Raw genomic sequence first — 13,075 nt, 5'->3', positions numbered from 1 at the left:
TGGGGAGTTGCTTACAAATATTGATGATTATTCGCAAAATATTGTATTCATGGTTAATAAGGGTGTGTAATGAAAATGGGTTTAAGGATTTTTGCTTCCTCAATTGTCCTCGTCATTCTGCTTGTAATTCTCTTAGCTTTTAATGAATTACGCTTATAATTAGTCAGACATGACATGGCAAAAAATTCAAGGCATGACTTTTATGGACCTCCAAGGGGTTTTTATGTGTGATCTATTTGGGGTGACAGTTATCGAAGGACTATGCTCTTCTAAAATTACACTTCCTGCCATCAAATAGAGCTTATCATGCTCTTTCAACTTAGCCTAGTGAAGCTTTTCGTCTGCTTCTGTCAACAATTGTCTTGAGAATCTTTTGTACTCAATGGATTTAGATTATTATTTTTGTCAGAAAGTCACCTGGAACATGCCAAATCCCGATACTTCTTTATGTGCATTGTATTAGTATTAGGTTTGGCAAGACGCGAGTAACAAATAAGAATCTTTACAGGAAAGTAGATATCATGGTGTTAATCAATAAGATGATTAATATTTGTTTCTTTTCCCTGTCATTTCTTCCCATGATTTTCTGTCCATAATAAATCCACGTGAATACGTACATTGTTGTTCACATAGTAATCTAAGGTTGGAGTAATTGGTTTTATTTTTCAAGGGTTCTGGGGAGGTGACTGAATTCCTTTCTTGGATCACTGATTCCTTTTGATTCTGTGTTTGACGAGGCAAGTGTTGCGTATGCAGACTTTGGCTCTGCCTGTTGGACTCCAGGCAATCGGTTAATCATTGAGGATTGTTACCTCAATGCCATTAAGTAGCTAGGAAGGACTTGCCTCCTTGGCATTTGGTTTTGGTTTTTGAAGAAACGTCTGACCTCTTTGTCTCCGAGGATGTGATTTTCCATCATGTCCTGAGGGGTTGCCAATGAGGAGGCAGATAAATTAGCTATTAGTGGTTTGGTTAGATAGTCTTTATTCATCAAGGGCAGGTAGTTTGTCACTGGGTTGTCACCTGGCCATCTTTTTGATTATCTTGTTTCTCTCTTTTTAGGGCCTTCTTTTCATTGAATGTCAGATTAAATCTAGTAACATCTTCATTAGAAAAGATAAAGATTTAGATATTAATAGTCATGCTTTAGACACAGATTTGGTATTTCTGCGGTGGAATGATTTTTCCTAGGGTGTTATACAAGATTGTGAAGAGCCCTTTTTTCTTAATCCAATGCATTGGGGAAAATAAGTAAAAAGCGCCCATTTTGAATGAGCCAAAATGGTACTGGGCACTGTTTTCAAAATAATTGGAAATTCATAATATGGCTCATAGTCTATTGTGGGTACTAAAATCTCAAGTTTCTGTAAAGTTCGTCATTCTTCTGGTGTGTACGTAGGAGTGATATTTGAAGTTTGGAAGCTTTTAGGCCCCTTAGGGTTTTTGGGTTTTGCAGCATTTACATTTGTTATCAGTCATGACGTACTCCAAGGTCCTCTTATTGCTTGTTGCATATGAAGCACTCATTTGACAGGATTGGTATCTAGGGTGTGCTTAGGTTCGTAGTGTTACACCTTGGATAAGTGCAATTCAAATGTTTATTTGATGTATGACTAGGATATTCCTCATTTTGGGAGTTTTAGGGGTTTAGTTGTCCCTCTTTATCTTTTTTGATCGATGGGATTTAGCGTTCCATCATCTTAAAAGCAATTGTTGGAATTTGAGGACAAGATGTCCACACCAAAAAGGGGAGATCAGTAATAAGGAGCTCTAGGGCTTGCTTTGTGATAAAGTAAATTCACTTTGAGCTCTCTTTGCAAGAACCTTTGCTTATTGGTTTTCAAAAATGGTGTAGGTGTTGGTTGTTTTTCTTGGTGGAATCAAACTAATGCTTTGGAGATTTCTCTTGTAAACTTCATGTAAACGAGTCACTATGAAAATGAATTCTTTTGTTGGCTTTCATGGATATTTAATTTCATATGAAAATCATCTCAAACGAATTGTTTGGTCATGGATTTTGCCATTATATAAATACACACACATACACACACACACATAGGTTTTGTTAGGGTAGTCCTATACATGGATTATTTCCTTAATGTACTCAACAATCATTGGACACTCATTACTATTGCATTGTAATACAAAATTTTTCGAGCAAGTGCTTTTTTCGTCATTAGGAGGGGTAAAATAGATATTTGTATAAGAAACTAGTGGCATTCTATTAGTGGTTAAAAAACAGTTAATTCTCCATATTGGTGATATCACACTTCATGTGGATGATGTCATTCTCCACTATAGTTAATAAACACATTTCTTTCTATCAAGAAGTTTTACTTTATCCTTGTTGAATTACCTAAAATACCTCTAAACCAGTGTTTCAAAAAGCTCTAGGCGGCACCTAGGTGATCGGGGGGGTCCAAACTGGCTAGCGCCTAGGGGGCTGCCCGGAACTTGGGCGGCCCAGTAGAAATAATATTTATTTTGGGGTTTTCTCTCTTGAAAATAGCCTCTAATGGGTTTTAGGTTTCAAATGGACCTAAAACCCACAATTTTGCCCCTTTTGTATCAAAAAATGAGCCAAAAATACCCTCAAGGAGACCCATTTCCGCCTTTGGGTGGCCGCCCAGACGGGCGCTCAGGGACATCCGCCTAGGCTTTGGCGATGCACCCAGGCCTTCTGGACAGCCCAGGCGGCCGTCCAGGTACTGGGCGGTCTGCTTTTTGAAACACTGCTCTAGACAAAAAATTTACTACATTGTGGGGTATAGGTATCAAGTATAAAAAAATGTTAACTACATTAAGAAAATACTCCATATGTAGGAATACCTTAACAAAACGAAATATATGTATGTGTGTGTACACATGTTTTTGTATATGTATATATACACATATGTATGTATGATATTTAGCCTAATCTCTGCTTGTTCAAAATGTCGTAGTTATGATAGGGTAGGGTAAGGCGATTAGTTTGCTTTTCTGTATTACATCTAGTTGCTTCATGCTTAAGGGTATTTCATGACCATAGTCTGTGTTGTTGGTAGTTCATTGTTTTATGCATGTACTTGTTTTCCTTAGTGGTAACATTCCTTATTTTTTATTGTTCTACTTATTCTTTTATCTATGTGAATTATTTTGAAAAGGAGTTGACATTAATTCAGTATATTACAGGCATGTCTAAACTTTATGTGTTGAACATCGAAGGTTGTCCTGTTACTGGTGCATGTTTGGAGACCCTTTCAGGTTCATTTCTCATTGAAATATTTTCTTCTTGATCTTCCGTATCTTGCCGACACTTGATCTTTGGAATTATTTACTTCAACACTTCATGGAAATGTTTTCATTGAACTTTGAATTTGTGATGTTTCGATTATATTTTACAATATAAATATGCATACTCTACAAATGGATGATGTTCTGCTGGTAACATACTCTTAGTCTTTATAACTGTTAGATGTTGCATTAACTATCAATCGTTTGCAGGTTGTATAGATTCTGCTTGCAACAAGGTTGTCTTAAACATGTAAAAAGAAAAATGTCCTTATTGATGTGTTCCGATGGTTTGATGTGTAGGACTTGGAGCACTTTCTTATTTGAATTTAAATGCATGTGGCATATCTGATGGTGGCTGTGAAAAGTTTGCAGGTATTGTCCTTGATATTGTTATGACACTTCTGTAAGTTGATGTCAATATGGTTTTAAATTTAAAGATATTCTATCTCTTATCTAACAAAGTACCTTATATTCCATTCATTTGCACTGACATTTTCTCTTCTTTTGAGTGCACTGCTTGTCTCCTTTGTCTCACTAATATCTTCTTACTTAAATCATATATGATTTTCTGGATTTGCAGGGCTTGTGAATTTGAAATTTCTTAACTTGGGATTTAACAATATCACTGACACATGTTTAGTACATCTAAAAGGTCTGTTACCTTCATTTTTTACTATACTGTTCCTATAATTAAGCTTGTAACTGTTATAAGTTCTTATATGTTGGGTTTTTTCTTATCTACTACCACTTATAAAAGTTTAATTACTTAGAAGATGTGCAACACTCATGCTAAATATCCTAATCCACCAAGTCAGTTCTTCATATTGCTGCCACCGTCCTTGCATGTATTTAGGAAACAATAATTGCTGATTATTATGGCACTTTCATGTTGTTCAGACAAAATTGACACTTCATCATGTAATTGTATAGAGGTTGGTTGACATACCCTATTAATTGCATTTATGTTTGGAGTGTACTTTGAAGGTCTTGTTTTGAATGAAAAACTTGTTTTTGTATTATAAGTAGAACGATGTTTTGTTCACATGGTTGAATTGTCTTGTGGGGTTGTCATACATTCTTACTTATCGAAAGCCTTCTTAACAGTGGCATCAAGATTTCAGTCATGACGCTTTAGGCTTGTTAATCTTGAAGAGTTACTTGATGAACTTGTGATGGTGGTAGTGAGTTTCAGTGTAGATATTTGTTTTTGGGGTAATAATCCAATTTTCTTGATGCCATAACCGGCTGCTAGATGAGATTCTAGGATTCATTAATGGTTCTTAATCAATTCAAGTTGTGGGTGCAGAACCAATTACATATCTGTTGGCTGCTGAGTGTCAAGTATGCTTTGGCGGCATTTGCTGGCTAGTATTTGGTGCTAAATCAATGTTTTGGAGCGAGGATCTTGGTTTGATCTTATGATCTAGTCTTGCATTTCTAATCTCTAGTGGTCTCCCTCAGAACTTGTGCAAGTTAACGTATCAAGATTTTGCTCGATTGAATTGCATGGAGATCCTTGCAACTAAACCTCCACAGGCAGTTGTTTGAAGGTAGACAGAAAGGGTATCACGACAAGAACCTACTCTTGAGAGCCACTTAAAGCAGGAGCCACGTAACTCCAAGCAAGGACTGATGTCATTCTCAGAGTCAATTTTGCATTTTCTTCTGTCTCTACGTCTGCTCCTCGCAAGTCTTTAGATATGGTAGCCTTGTGCTTGCCTATGTGTGTAATAATTTGTGACCAATGGTACAATTTTACAGGTTCCTTCTTTCCTTGTTGCCCCTCTCTCTTCTTGTATGATGTTAACCCTAGTCATTTGCTAGATGCCAGCACCACCTGCAAACATTGCATAGTTAACCAGTTCACCGTCTTGATTTTGAGATTCCTCACCTTCCTTGACCCTTGTGTCAACATTCTTGAATATATCTGCTTCACCATCACACTATTAGGAGTCTCATAGTTTTTTGGGATATTACATCAGTAAGAGGAGAATAAAGTCTTGTAGGAGCCTTATCAGTATGTTACTAATCAGTTCAATTGTTTTGGACACAATAAAAAGAAATGGTTGAAAGCAACTGAAGTTCCAGCCCGCAAATGTCCTCCTGAGTCTCTCTGAACCTCTTATACTTCTGTTCAAGTCTTCCCCCTTTCCATCCACATAGACGACATGGAGTTTGTGAATGGAAGACTGCACATGGTGGAGTACCACTGTTCAGCCGATTTGTTTAAGCATTGGTTCTGGTCATAATAGCTTACTTTACCATCTGCCAATTACCTTCTGAGTTCTGGATTTGTAGTCAACTGCTCAAAGAAGCTGTTTCTTTGGCACACAACAGTACCTCAAGTATATGAGAACTCTATTTTCATGGAACCCTTCAACTGCTCTAACCACTGGGAAGGAGATATTAACATGTTGATCTTAGATTGTTCATAGTGCATATTGCTGTATGCATCCACATCTGCATGAACTCATACCATGGTTGCTTAAACTAGTTAAAATACAGCAATCAAGTAGACCAGAGATGAAGAAGAGTGAGAAATACTAAGGACTAGGAAGAGAGAGTTTTTGATATAGAAGGGTGTGTGTGTGTGTGAGAGAGAGAGAGTCACATTGAGGAGAGAATGAGAGAGAGGTTTCACGGTGGTGTCATGCTCACCCCATGACCGACTTAAAACTTTTTATAATAATAAGAAAATATTAAAGTACAATATTGCACTTATGAACGGGAAAAGACGAATATGTCCTTAAGAACTCAAATACAAGAAAAATAAATATAGACTTTGGTATCACAACACTCCCTCTCAAGCTGGTGCCTAGAAATTGTTCATACCCAGCTTGCAAAATATTTAAGATTACCTATAGTCGAGGTTTCCCGGGGGTCTTGGTAAGAATGTCTACTAGCTAGTCTTTTGTTTTAGCATATGGAAGACAAATCTCTCTTGTGGCAACTCTTTCTCGAGTAAAGTTCTCGTAAAATAATTTTTAGCTAGAGTAATTCACATGCACCATGAGCCATGGATCTATATTTGGCTTCTGCACTCGATCTAGGTACAACTGACTACATTTTCTCCTCCAAGTTACAACGTTACCTCCAACAAAAGTACAATACCTTGATGCTGATCTTTGATCCATAATAGGACTAGCCCAATCGGCATCTCTATGAGCCTCAACTCGTAAGTGGACACGATTAGCAAACAACATTCATCTACCTGGTGATGATTTTAGTTTACTTGAGAACTTTGACAACAGCCTCAAGATGGGTAGTTCTACCTACATATCTTTGAAACATTTCTTTGAAACATTACCACGTCTTTCAGAGCTTCACTTTGTTATGTAAGAGTGTCGATTTGGCTCTGAGTTTTCTTGCGTACTTAAGAAGGTCTACTACATACTTCCTTTGAGAGAGAGAAATCATCTCTCAGACCTGGCCACTTCAATTACAAGAAAATACTTCAAACAGTCCTTTGAAACTCTTTTGTTAGAAAACTCTTAAGTTGCTACCTGTTACAACAATATCATCCACATATACAATCAAGGCAATAGTGTTGGTCTTAGTATGTTTGATAAATAAGGGGCAGTTAGCATGGCTCCTAGTATGCCTATTCTTTGAACAACCCCACTAAATCTTTCAAACCACCCTTGAGAAGACTGCTTTAGTCTACATATGGCCTCTCTAAGCCTACAAACGTTTCCCTCATATCCATGAAAATGGAATCTAGATGGCCATTTACACTTCTTCCTATAATTCCCTAGGAAGAAATGCATTCTTGACATCTAGTTGGTGTAACAGCCACTCCAAGTTATTTGGCAAGGACAAAAGGACCCGAATGGAGTTCATCTTAGCCGTAGGAGCAAATGACTCATGCTAATCTATTCCACAAGCACGCCCCTTGGCAACTAATAGTACCTTGCATCTTCTAATTTTACCATCAGCAGTATAGACCTCTTTGAAACCAACCAACTTCTTCTCTTTAGGAGGGTCTACCTGTTTCTCAGTACCATTATTGACTAATGCCGTCATCTCCTTGCACTTAGTGATCTTTCCACTTGGAATGAGCGAAAGCTTATGTTATACTAAAAGGAATAGAAATAGAAGACAAAGATGACGCAAAAGTACGATAGGAAGGGGATAAAGACAAAGTTCCTAATTGGGTAGCGATGCAACTACTTCTACTGTTTTTTAGAACAACAGACAAATCTAAATCATCACACTGAGAATTGATGAGATTACCTGGATCAAAGGTAGGTAATTGGCTTGAAGGCATTGTTAGCTATGGTCGTCTCCACTTCTTTCTATTCTTGCCAATTGTAGACTTTTAGTTCTTTCTTTCTAACATAATAAGATTGCCACCTACTATCGTCCTGACCTTCAGAATTAGAAAAAATAGGGGTAGGAAGAGGAACAACTGACCTCTCTTCCTTACTGTGCTGCCTCTGAAGAGAGTTTGGAAAAGAAGGTGTAGACTCAAATAATGTTACATCCATCCAAACAAATTTCTTCCCCAAGGTCATAAAAGTTGTAACCCTTTGAGAGGATGGGTTGTAGTGAGCATTGCTTTTGACCTGTACTTCTTGGGTACATTCATACTCAAGAGAGGAGCATGATATACTTCTAGGAGGTGTCTATTCTTTTTTTCAGCTGCCCCTTTTTGTTGTCGGGTGTATGAGCAAGAATTTTGATATTTTAGTCCTTGTTCTTCCAAATAGGACAATAGCTCACCACTGGAGAACTCCCCACCTTGATAAGATCTAACCACCTTAATTTTAGTGTCAAGCTGAGTATGAATTATCATATGGAAGACCTTGAAGATATTAGGAACCTCTTCTTTGGGTTTCATAAGATAGATCCATGTACACTGAGAGTACGCATCAAAAAACTGCCAAAATTAAAAGTAACAGAAGATGGACCTCACACATTAGAATGGAGAATACCAAAAGGAATAGTAATTTATTATTATTATAATTTGTTGAAAATTGAAAGGTTAACTGTATGGTATTGCTTCAGGTGTAAACACAAAAGACCATGTGCCCTACTCGGTGGCTCACAAGAAATTGAGCGCTCAAGACAGTAGGGGCTGCAAAAACGTAAAAAGGAGAGAGAGAGAGAGAGAGAGAGAGAGAAAGAGAGAGAGAGAGAGAGAGAGAGAGAGAGAGAGAGAGAGAGAGAGAGAGAGAGAGAGAGAGGTATAGGCAACCCACAGTTTGGGTGCTCTGAAAAATACACCAAAAACTCTGTCCTATACAAATACTGGCTAGCCATGAGGGCCTAGTGGGAAAAAAACCAGATAATGCCATCTATGACAACCTCGCATTTTAGTGTAAGCCTTAGGAGGAAAAGGAGAGGGGGGGGGGGGGGGGGGGGGGGGGGAGGGGTTGGGGGGAGAGAGAAAGAGGGAGAGAGAAAGAGGGAGAGAGAGGGAGATGAGGGAAGAGAGATTGAGAAAAGAGATGAAGGGAAGATGAGTAGTATAGACTGCTGTACTGATTCAAGCTAGTGAGGATAAAAACACTGTGATGTTGGTTGAAGCCAAGCCACCCCGAGCACCTTCCTTGACCAGTTGGTAGTCCGTGGCTCGCTGCCTCCGGAATGTGATCGAAAGTTACCAGTATGCTCTTGCAAAATCATTAAGATATGGTCAAAGGCATAAGCTAGTCTCCAAGGGGGAGGAGCCTCCTCAGCAGCTGAAGTTATAACATTCCTACTGTTCCCTTCCACAACCAGAGTCCCATTGCTAGTGTGGGGAAAGTGTACTTTAGGCTTTCTAGGATAGCAGTACATTCAATAATGTTGGAGTCTGTGAAGCCTATGAATTATGAGAAACATAGGATTTCCCTTTCATGATTGACCAGATGGGTTACCTAAAGAGCTTCCATCCACAGGTGCCTTGGGTTGGAGGATTCAGAGAGGCCTAGGGGATAGACGTCTTGGGGCAAGACAAATTCTGTTGTGCCAATTCCGCATAAAGTCTTTGGAACTGAGGTTGTGTAGGGGAGGAAGGGTCTTAACCCAAGAGGTAGTGTTTGCGATGACTTGCTTGAAGATGGTTTGAGGCTGAATGGTAGTTTTATTATTATTGGTAAAAAAGAGTTTTTGCAATGTTTTGAAAGTTCGGAGACTTCACATTAAAAACTAATGATTGGAAAGACAAATGACCAAGACGAAGATGCCATTGCCGAATTTGATCTTTCTTAACACTGATGTAGGATTGAAGAGCTTGTGGAGCGTTTTTTGGTAAGTCTAGAATGTAAACCACCAGCCTCATGGCTACTGCCAATCGTCTTCCTTGTTCCCGCTACAATTTGGACTCTTGATAATGCTATTGACAGACATTAAGTTTGTAATTGTTGACAAAGATATTTTGGGAGAATATTTACATTTCCTTTTCCAGTAATGGAAGAAACATATCCATCGACCATCTTAACTTTGTCTCTACTAGAACAAAGGGAATAAGAATAAAACAAGAGAGACGTACTTCCATTTAACATGTTTCGCTCATATGGGATCGGGACTTTGGCATCGTTGGAACACAATTAATTCTGGAGCTTCATATCAAATGGAACCATTTGGGCCCCCGGTGGGATGCTCGTGCGAGGCACAATTGAACACATAGGTTTGCAGCCGTGGTGTGAAGGCACATTGCACAACACATCATGTTGGCGCGTGGAGCACGACACACCCCTCATGGTGGTGCTCACCAAGAACCAGCACTGCACTGGGCAGTGGGATGTGTGTGCTGGGCAAACTTTCATGCACGAGTTGTAGTAGTAGTGGTGCAAAGACACACCGCACAATGCACCTTAACGAAGGCCTAGCATCGCACGGGTCGACGTGTGGAGCATGGCACACCCCTCACGATGCGTCGTGGTGCTCGTCGAGGCCCAGCCCTGCATAGGCCAGGGGGATGCACATGCAAGGCACACTTGAACAATGCATGCAATGTGGGTGGAGGCCTAGCACCTCATGGGCTAGTCAGCCCATGGCACACAAGACAGGCAGTGCATGCGGGAGCAAGGCACACTCCCCTCACCGTGCACAACGGTGAGTGTCGAGGCCCACAAAGACAAGGTTGGATGAGACACATGGTGGGGCCTCATGCAATGTGGTGCGGCAGGAGGCCTCGCAGTGCACATGGTCGGTGTGTGCGGGTGCATAATGCGCAACACACATGAGTTGGAGAGGGGGCCATCATCTAGAGCGAAACTCACCATGGGAGGGCGCCAAGGAATAGGCTCAACCCACATAGGGAGCCGCCACTACACTAAGAGGGGCGATGGGGTCCGGCGGTGCATACCCTCCCCAGTTATGTTTGTAAGCATAAAAAACTGGAAATCCATGAGAGGCACCTAAATGAGGCAACTAGTATATGCCCATGGAATGCACACGTACCATGTGAATTAGCCTATAATTGGGCCACAACCTTGCCCTATGCTTACCCATGTCCCTCGGTGAGGCTCGCACGAGCCAAGACACATCACATGGTGCACCTTGGTGTGGGCAAGGCGCATCACCGCAAACATCAGTGCCACTGCGGTGCACCATGGATGGGTGTGCTATGCTCCATGCACCGGCCCGTGTGGTGCGAGGCCTCTGACACAGTGTGTTGTACAATGTGTCTCTGCACCATGGTTGCACCAAACTATGCTTTGCTCTGGCCACCACTCCCACTGCAGTGACACCGACGTGCCAATGATTTGTGAATCATGCTAATGGTAAAACTTTGTGCCAATGATTAACTTTCTCCTCCACTCAGAACAATGCTATATGATCTGAAGCTCCAAAATTAATGATCCAAGATAGTCCATACAGATAAAAAAGAGACATGATTAGCATAAACATGAATACCTGAGGGAGCAAAAGATGAAGTAGAAGTAATGGATGGGCCATTTAACTGAGCGAACAAATGACGCAAGCTCTCACTTTCCTTTTTAGGAACTGATATCATCTCCTTTGGGGCCGAAGGTAAGGGCTGAGTTGTACTCTGTATTAATAATTGTTGAACTCCCAGTGGATAAAGAATTATGTGCATTTAATTCCTCCGGACAATTTGATTTTTCTGGCCGACCAACTAAATCCCAACAATCGTCTTTGATATGACCATCTACCACAATGATACTTTTAAGCATACTTTATCACCTAGATTGGGACCCCCTTTTCTAAACTTCCCAGATCGAACTCCTTATTCATCTTAGAACTATCCATTACTTGTGTAGCCAGCATGACACTCTTTCTACTTTCTTCACTTTGGATAAAGGAGTACACCTTGTTGAGTGATGAAAGACAATACCGGCTAAGTATTTGAATCTTAGCTAACTCAAGATCGGGTTACAATCCAGCTTAGAACTCGAAGTTATGATTTTGTTCCACAAACTTCTTGTTTTGTTTGCATCTTCCTTAGACAGTGGTTACTTCCCCCATAGACTGCAAAGTAAGGAGAAATATGCTGTAAGAGACTGTTCCTGTATCGAAGATGGGATATTTCTTTCCTCAATTGGTCCACTCAGGACACATTCTTGCTTAGAGAGTGTGTTAAGTCTGCCAAAGCCGAAATCATTTTTGCAGTGTCTCCCACTTCTCGTGAAGAATCTGTTTCTTCTGGTTCAATAATTTTGCTATTGATATATCCAAACTTTCCCCTTCCACCAATGGACATCAGACTGTTCTAAATAATTTATCCTATCTAGTTTGGCAGTTGTAATTTGCAGTCTGGGGGCATCTCCATGAATACCATAGGAGATGTTGCACCTTGGGTAGTAGAGGTGGTAGAAGAGTGCTCAGGATCACTAACATTAGAGATATGGATCACTACACAGCTTGCCCACACCAGGAAAAACTTGCTGATTAACGCAACCATCCACTTGAATCACTAGCCCAAGCAGACACTTGATCATGCTGATTAACATAGCTAGCCACTTGAATTAACTCCCCATAGAGATCCAAGACCATCTATACAACCGATATCGGTGAAGTATGAGTCTCACAACTCTAAAACTGGGATATGACATACTAAAGGGGCACAACAAGGAATTCTGAAGCACTAAATCATCCCAACAAGATCTAGGGTTTCAAATCCAACATCACAAAATAGTCAAAGATAGAAAACGGCCATGAAATTATGGTTGTGTACCATACCTCTTTTTCATATTTAGGGTTTCTGACTATGCAGTTGATGAGGACTCTTGCACAGTCAAATCACATCATTAGGGTTTTGAAAAATCCCGAAGTCTCTTGCTCCGGTACCAAGTTAAAATGCAATAATCAAGTAGATAAGAGATGAAGAAGAGTGAGACAGATGAAGATCTAGGAAGAGAGAGAGAGAGAGAGAGAGAGAGAGAGAGAGAGAGAGAGGTCATGGTGGTGTCATACTGACCCCCACGCTCCACTCAGACCTTTTATACCGATATGAAATATTAAAGTACAATATTTGCCATTTTGAAACCGGAAAGAAAACAATAAGTCCATAAGAGCTTCAATACAAGAAAAATGAATATAAACTTTGGTATTCCAACAAAGCTTTCTCTACTGCTTTACTCTTTGATGCATTGATTGAAGCTTGATTTAATGGTTTAAAACTTTAAATAAGTGCATAGAGTTGCAGTCTCAGAGATTTATCAGATGGTCCTGTATTTATTAGAAGTCTTGATACTGTATTTTTGTGTAATGCCATCTGTATAGCTTGTTAATGTGTAGCTTCTGGCATTAGATCTCAAATTCAATCCCCATGCAAGGCGATGAATGCCAAATAACTATGAAGTCTCGTGGATATGTTCATTAGTTGGTTTTCTTTTTTGGTGTTCTTCGA

The 13,075-nt window shown here is 40.0% G+C and overlaps 1 protein-coding gene across 5 annotated transcripts in view; it reads left to right on the top strand.

Moving 5' to 3' along the window:
* The window catches only part of LOC18442549 (Leucine-rich repeat family protein), a 47,523-nt gene that overhangs the window by 15,192 nt on the left and 19,256 nt on the right, over positions 1 to 13,075 (top strand). For all 5 annotated transcript variants that reach the window (XR_016047512.1, XR_016047511.1, XM_011628096.3 and 2 more), the window contains exons 8-10: positions 3,172 to 3,243; positions 3,574 to 3,645; positions 3,854 to 3,925. Coding sequence is in view for 3 of the 5 variants with exons in the window: in XM_011628096.3 (XP_011626398.1) it covers positions 3,172 to 3,243; positions 3,574 to 3,645; positions 3,854 to 3,925 (216 nt within the window). In the remaining 2 variants the exon portion in view is untranslated. The remainder of the gene's footprint in view (positions 1 to 3,171; positions 3,244 to 3,573; positions 3,646 to 3,853; positions 3,926 to 13,075) is intronic.

The sequence above is a fragment of the Amborella trichopoda genome, chromosome 13, assembly GCF_054954075.1.
Source record: "Amborella trichopoda isolate Santa Cruz 75 chromosome 13, AtrichopodaSantaCruz75HAP2 v2.0, whole genome shotgun sequence".
In the NCBI taxonomy this organism is placed as follows: Eukaryota; Viridiplantae; Streptophyta; class Magnoliopsida; order Amborellales; family Amborellaceae; genus Amborella; species Amborella trichopoda.
Note: the sequence above shows the minus strand (reverse complement) of the source record. Positions and strands in the feature narration are given on the sequence as shown.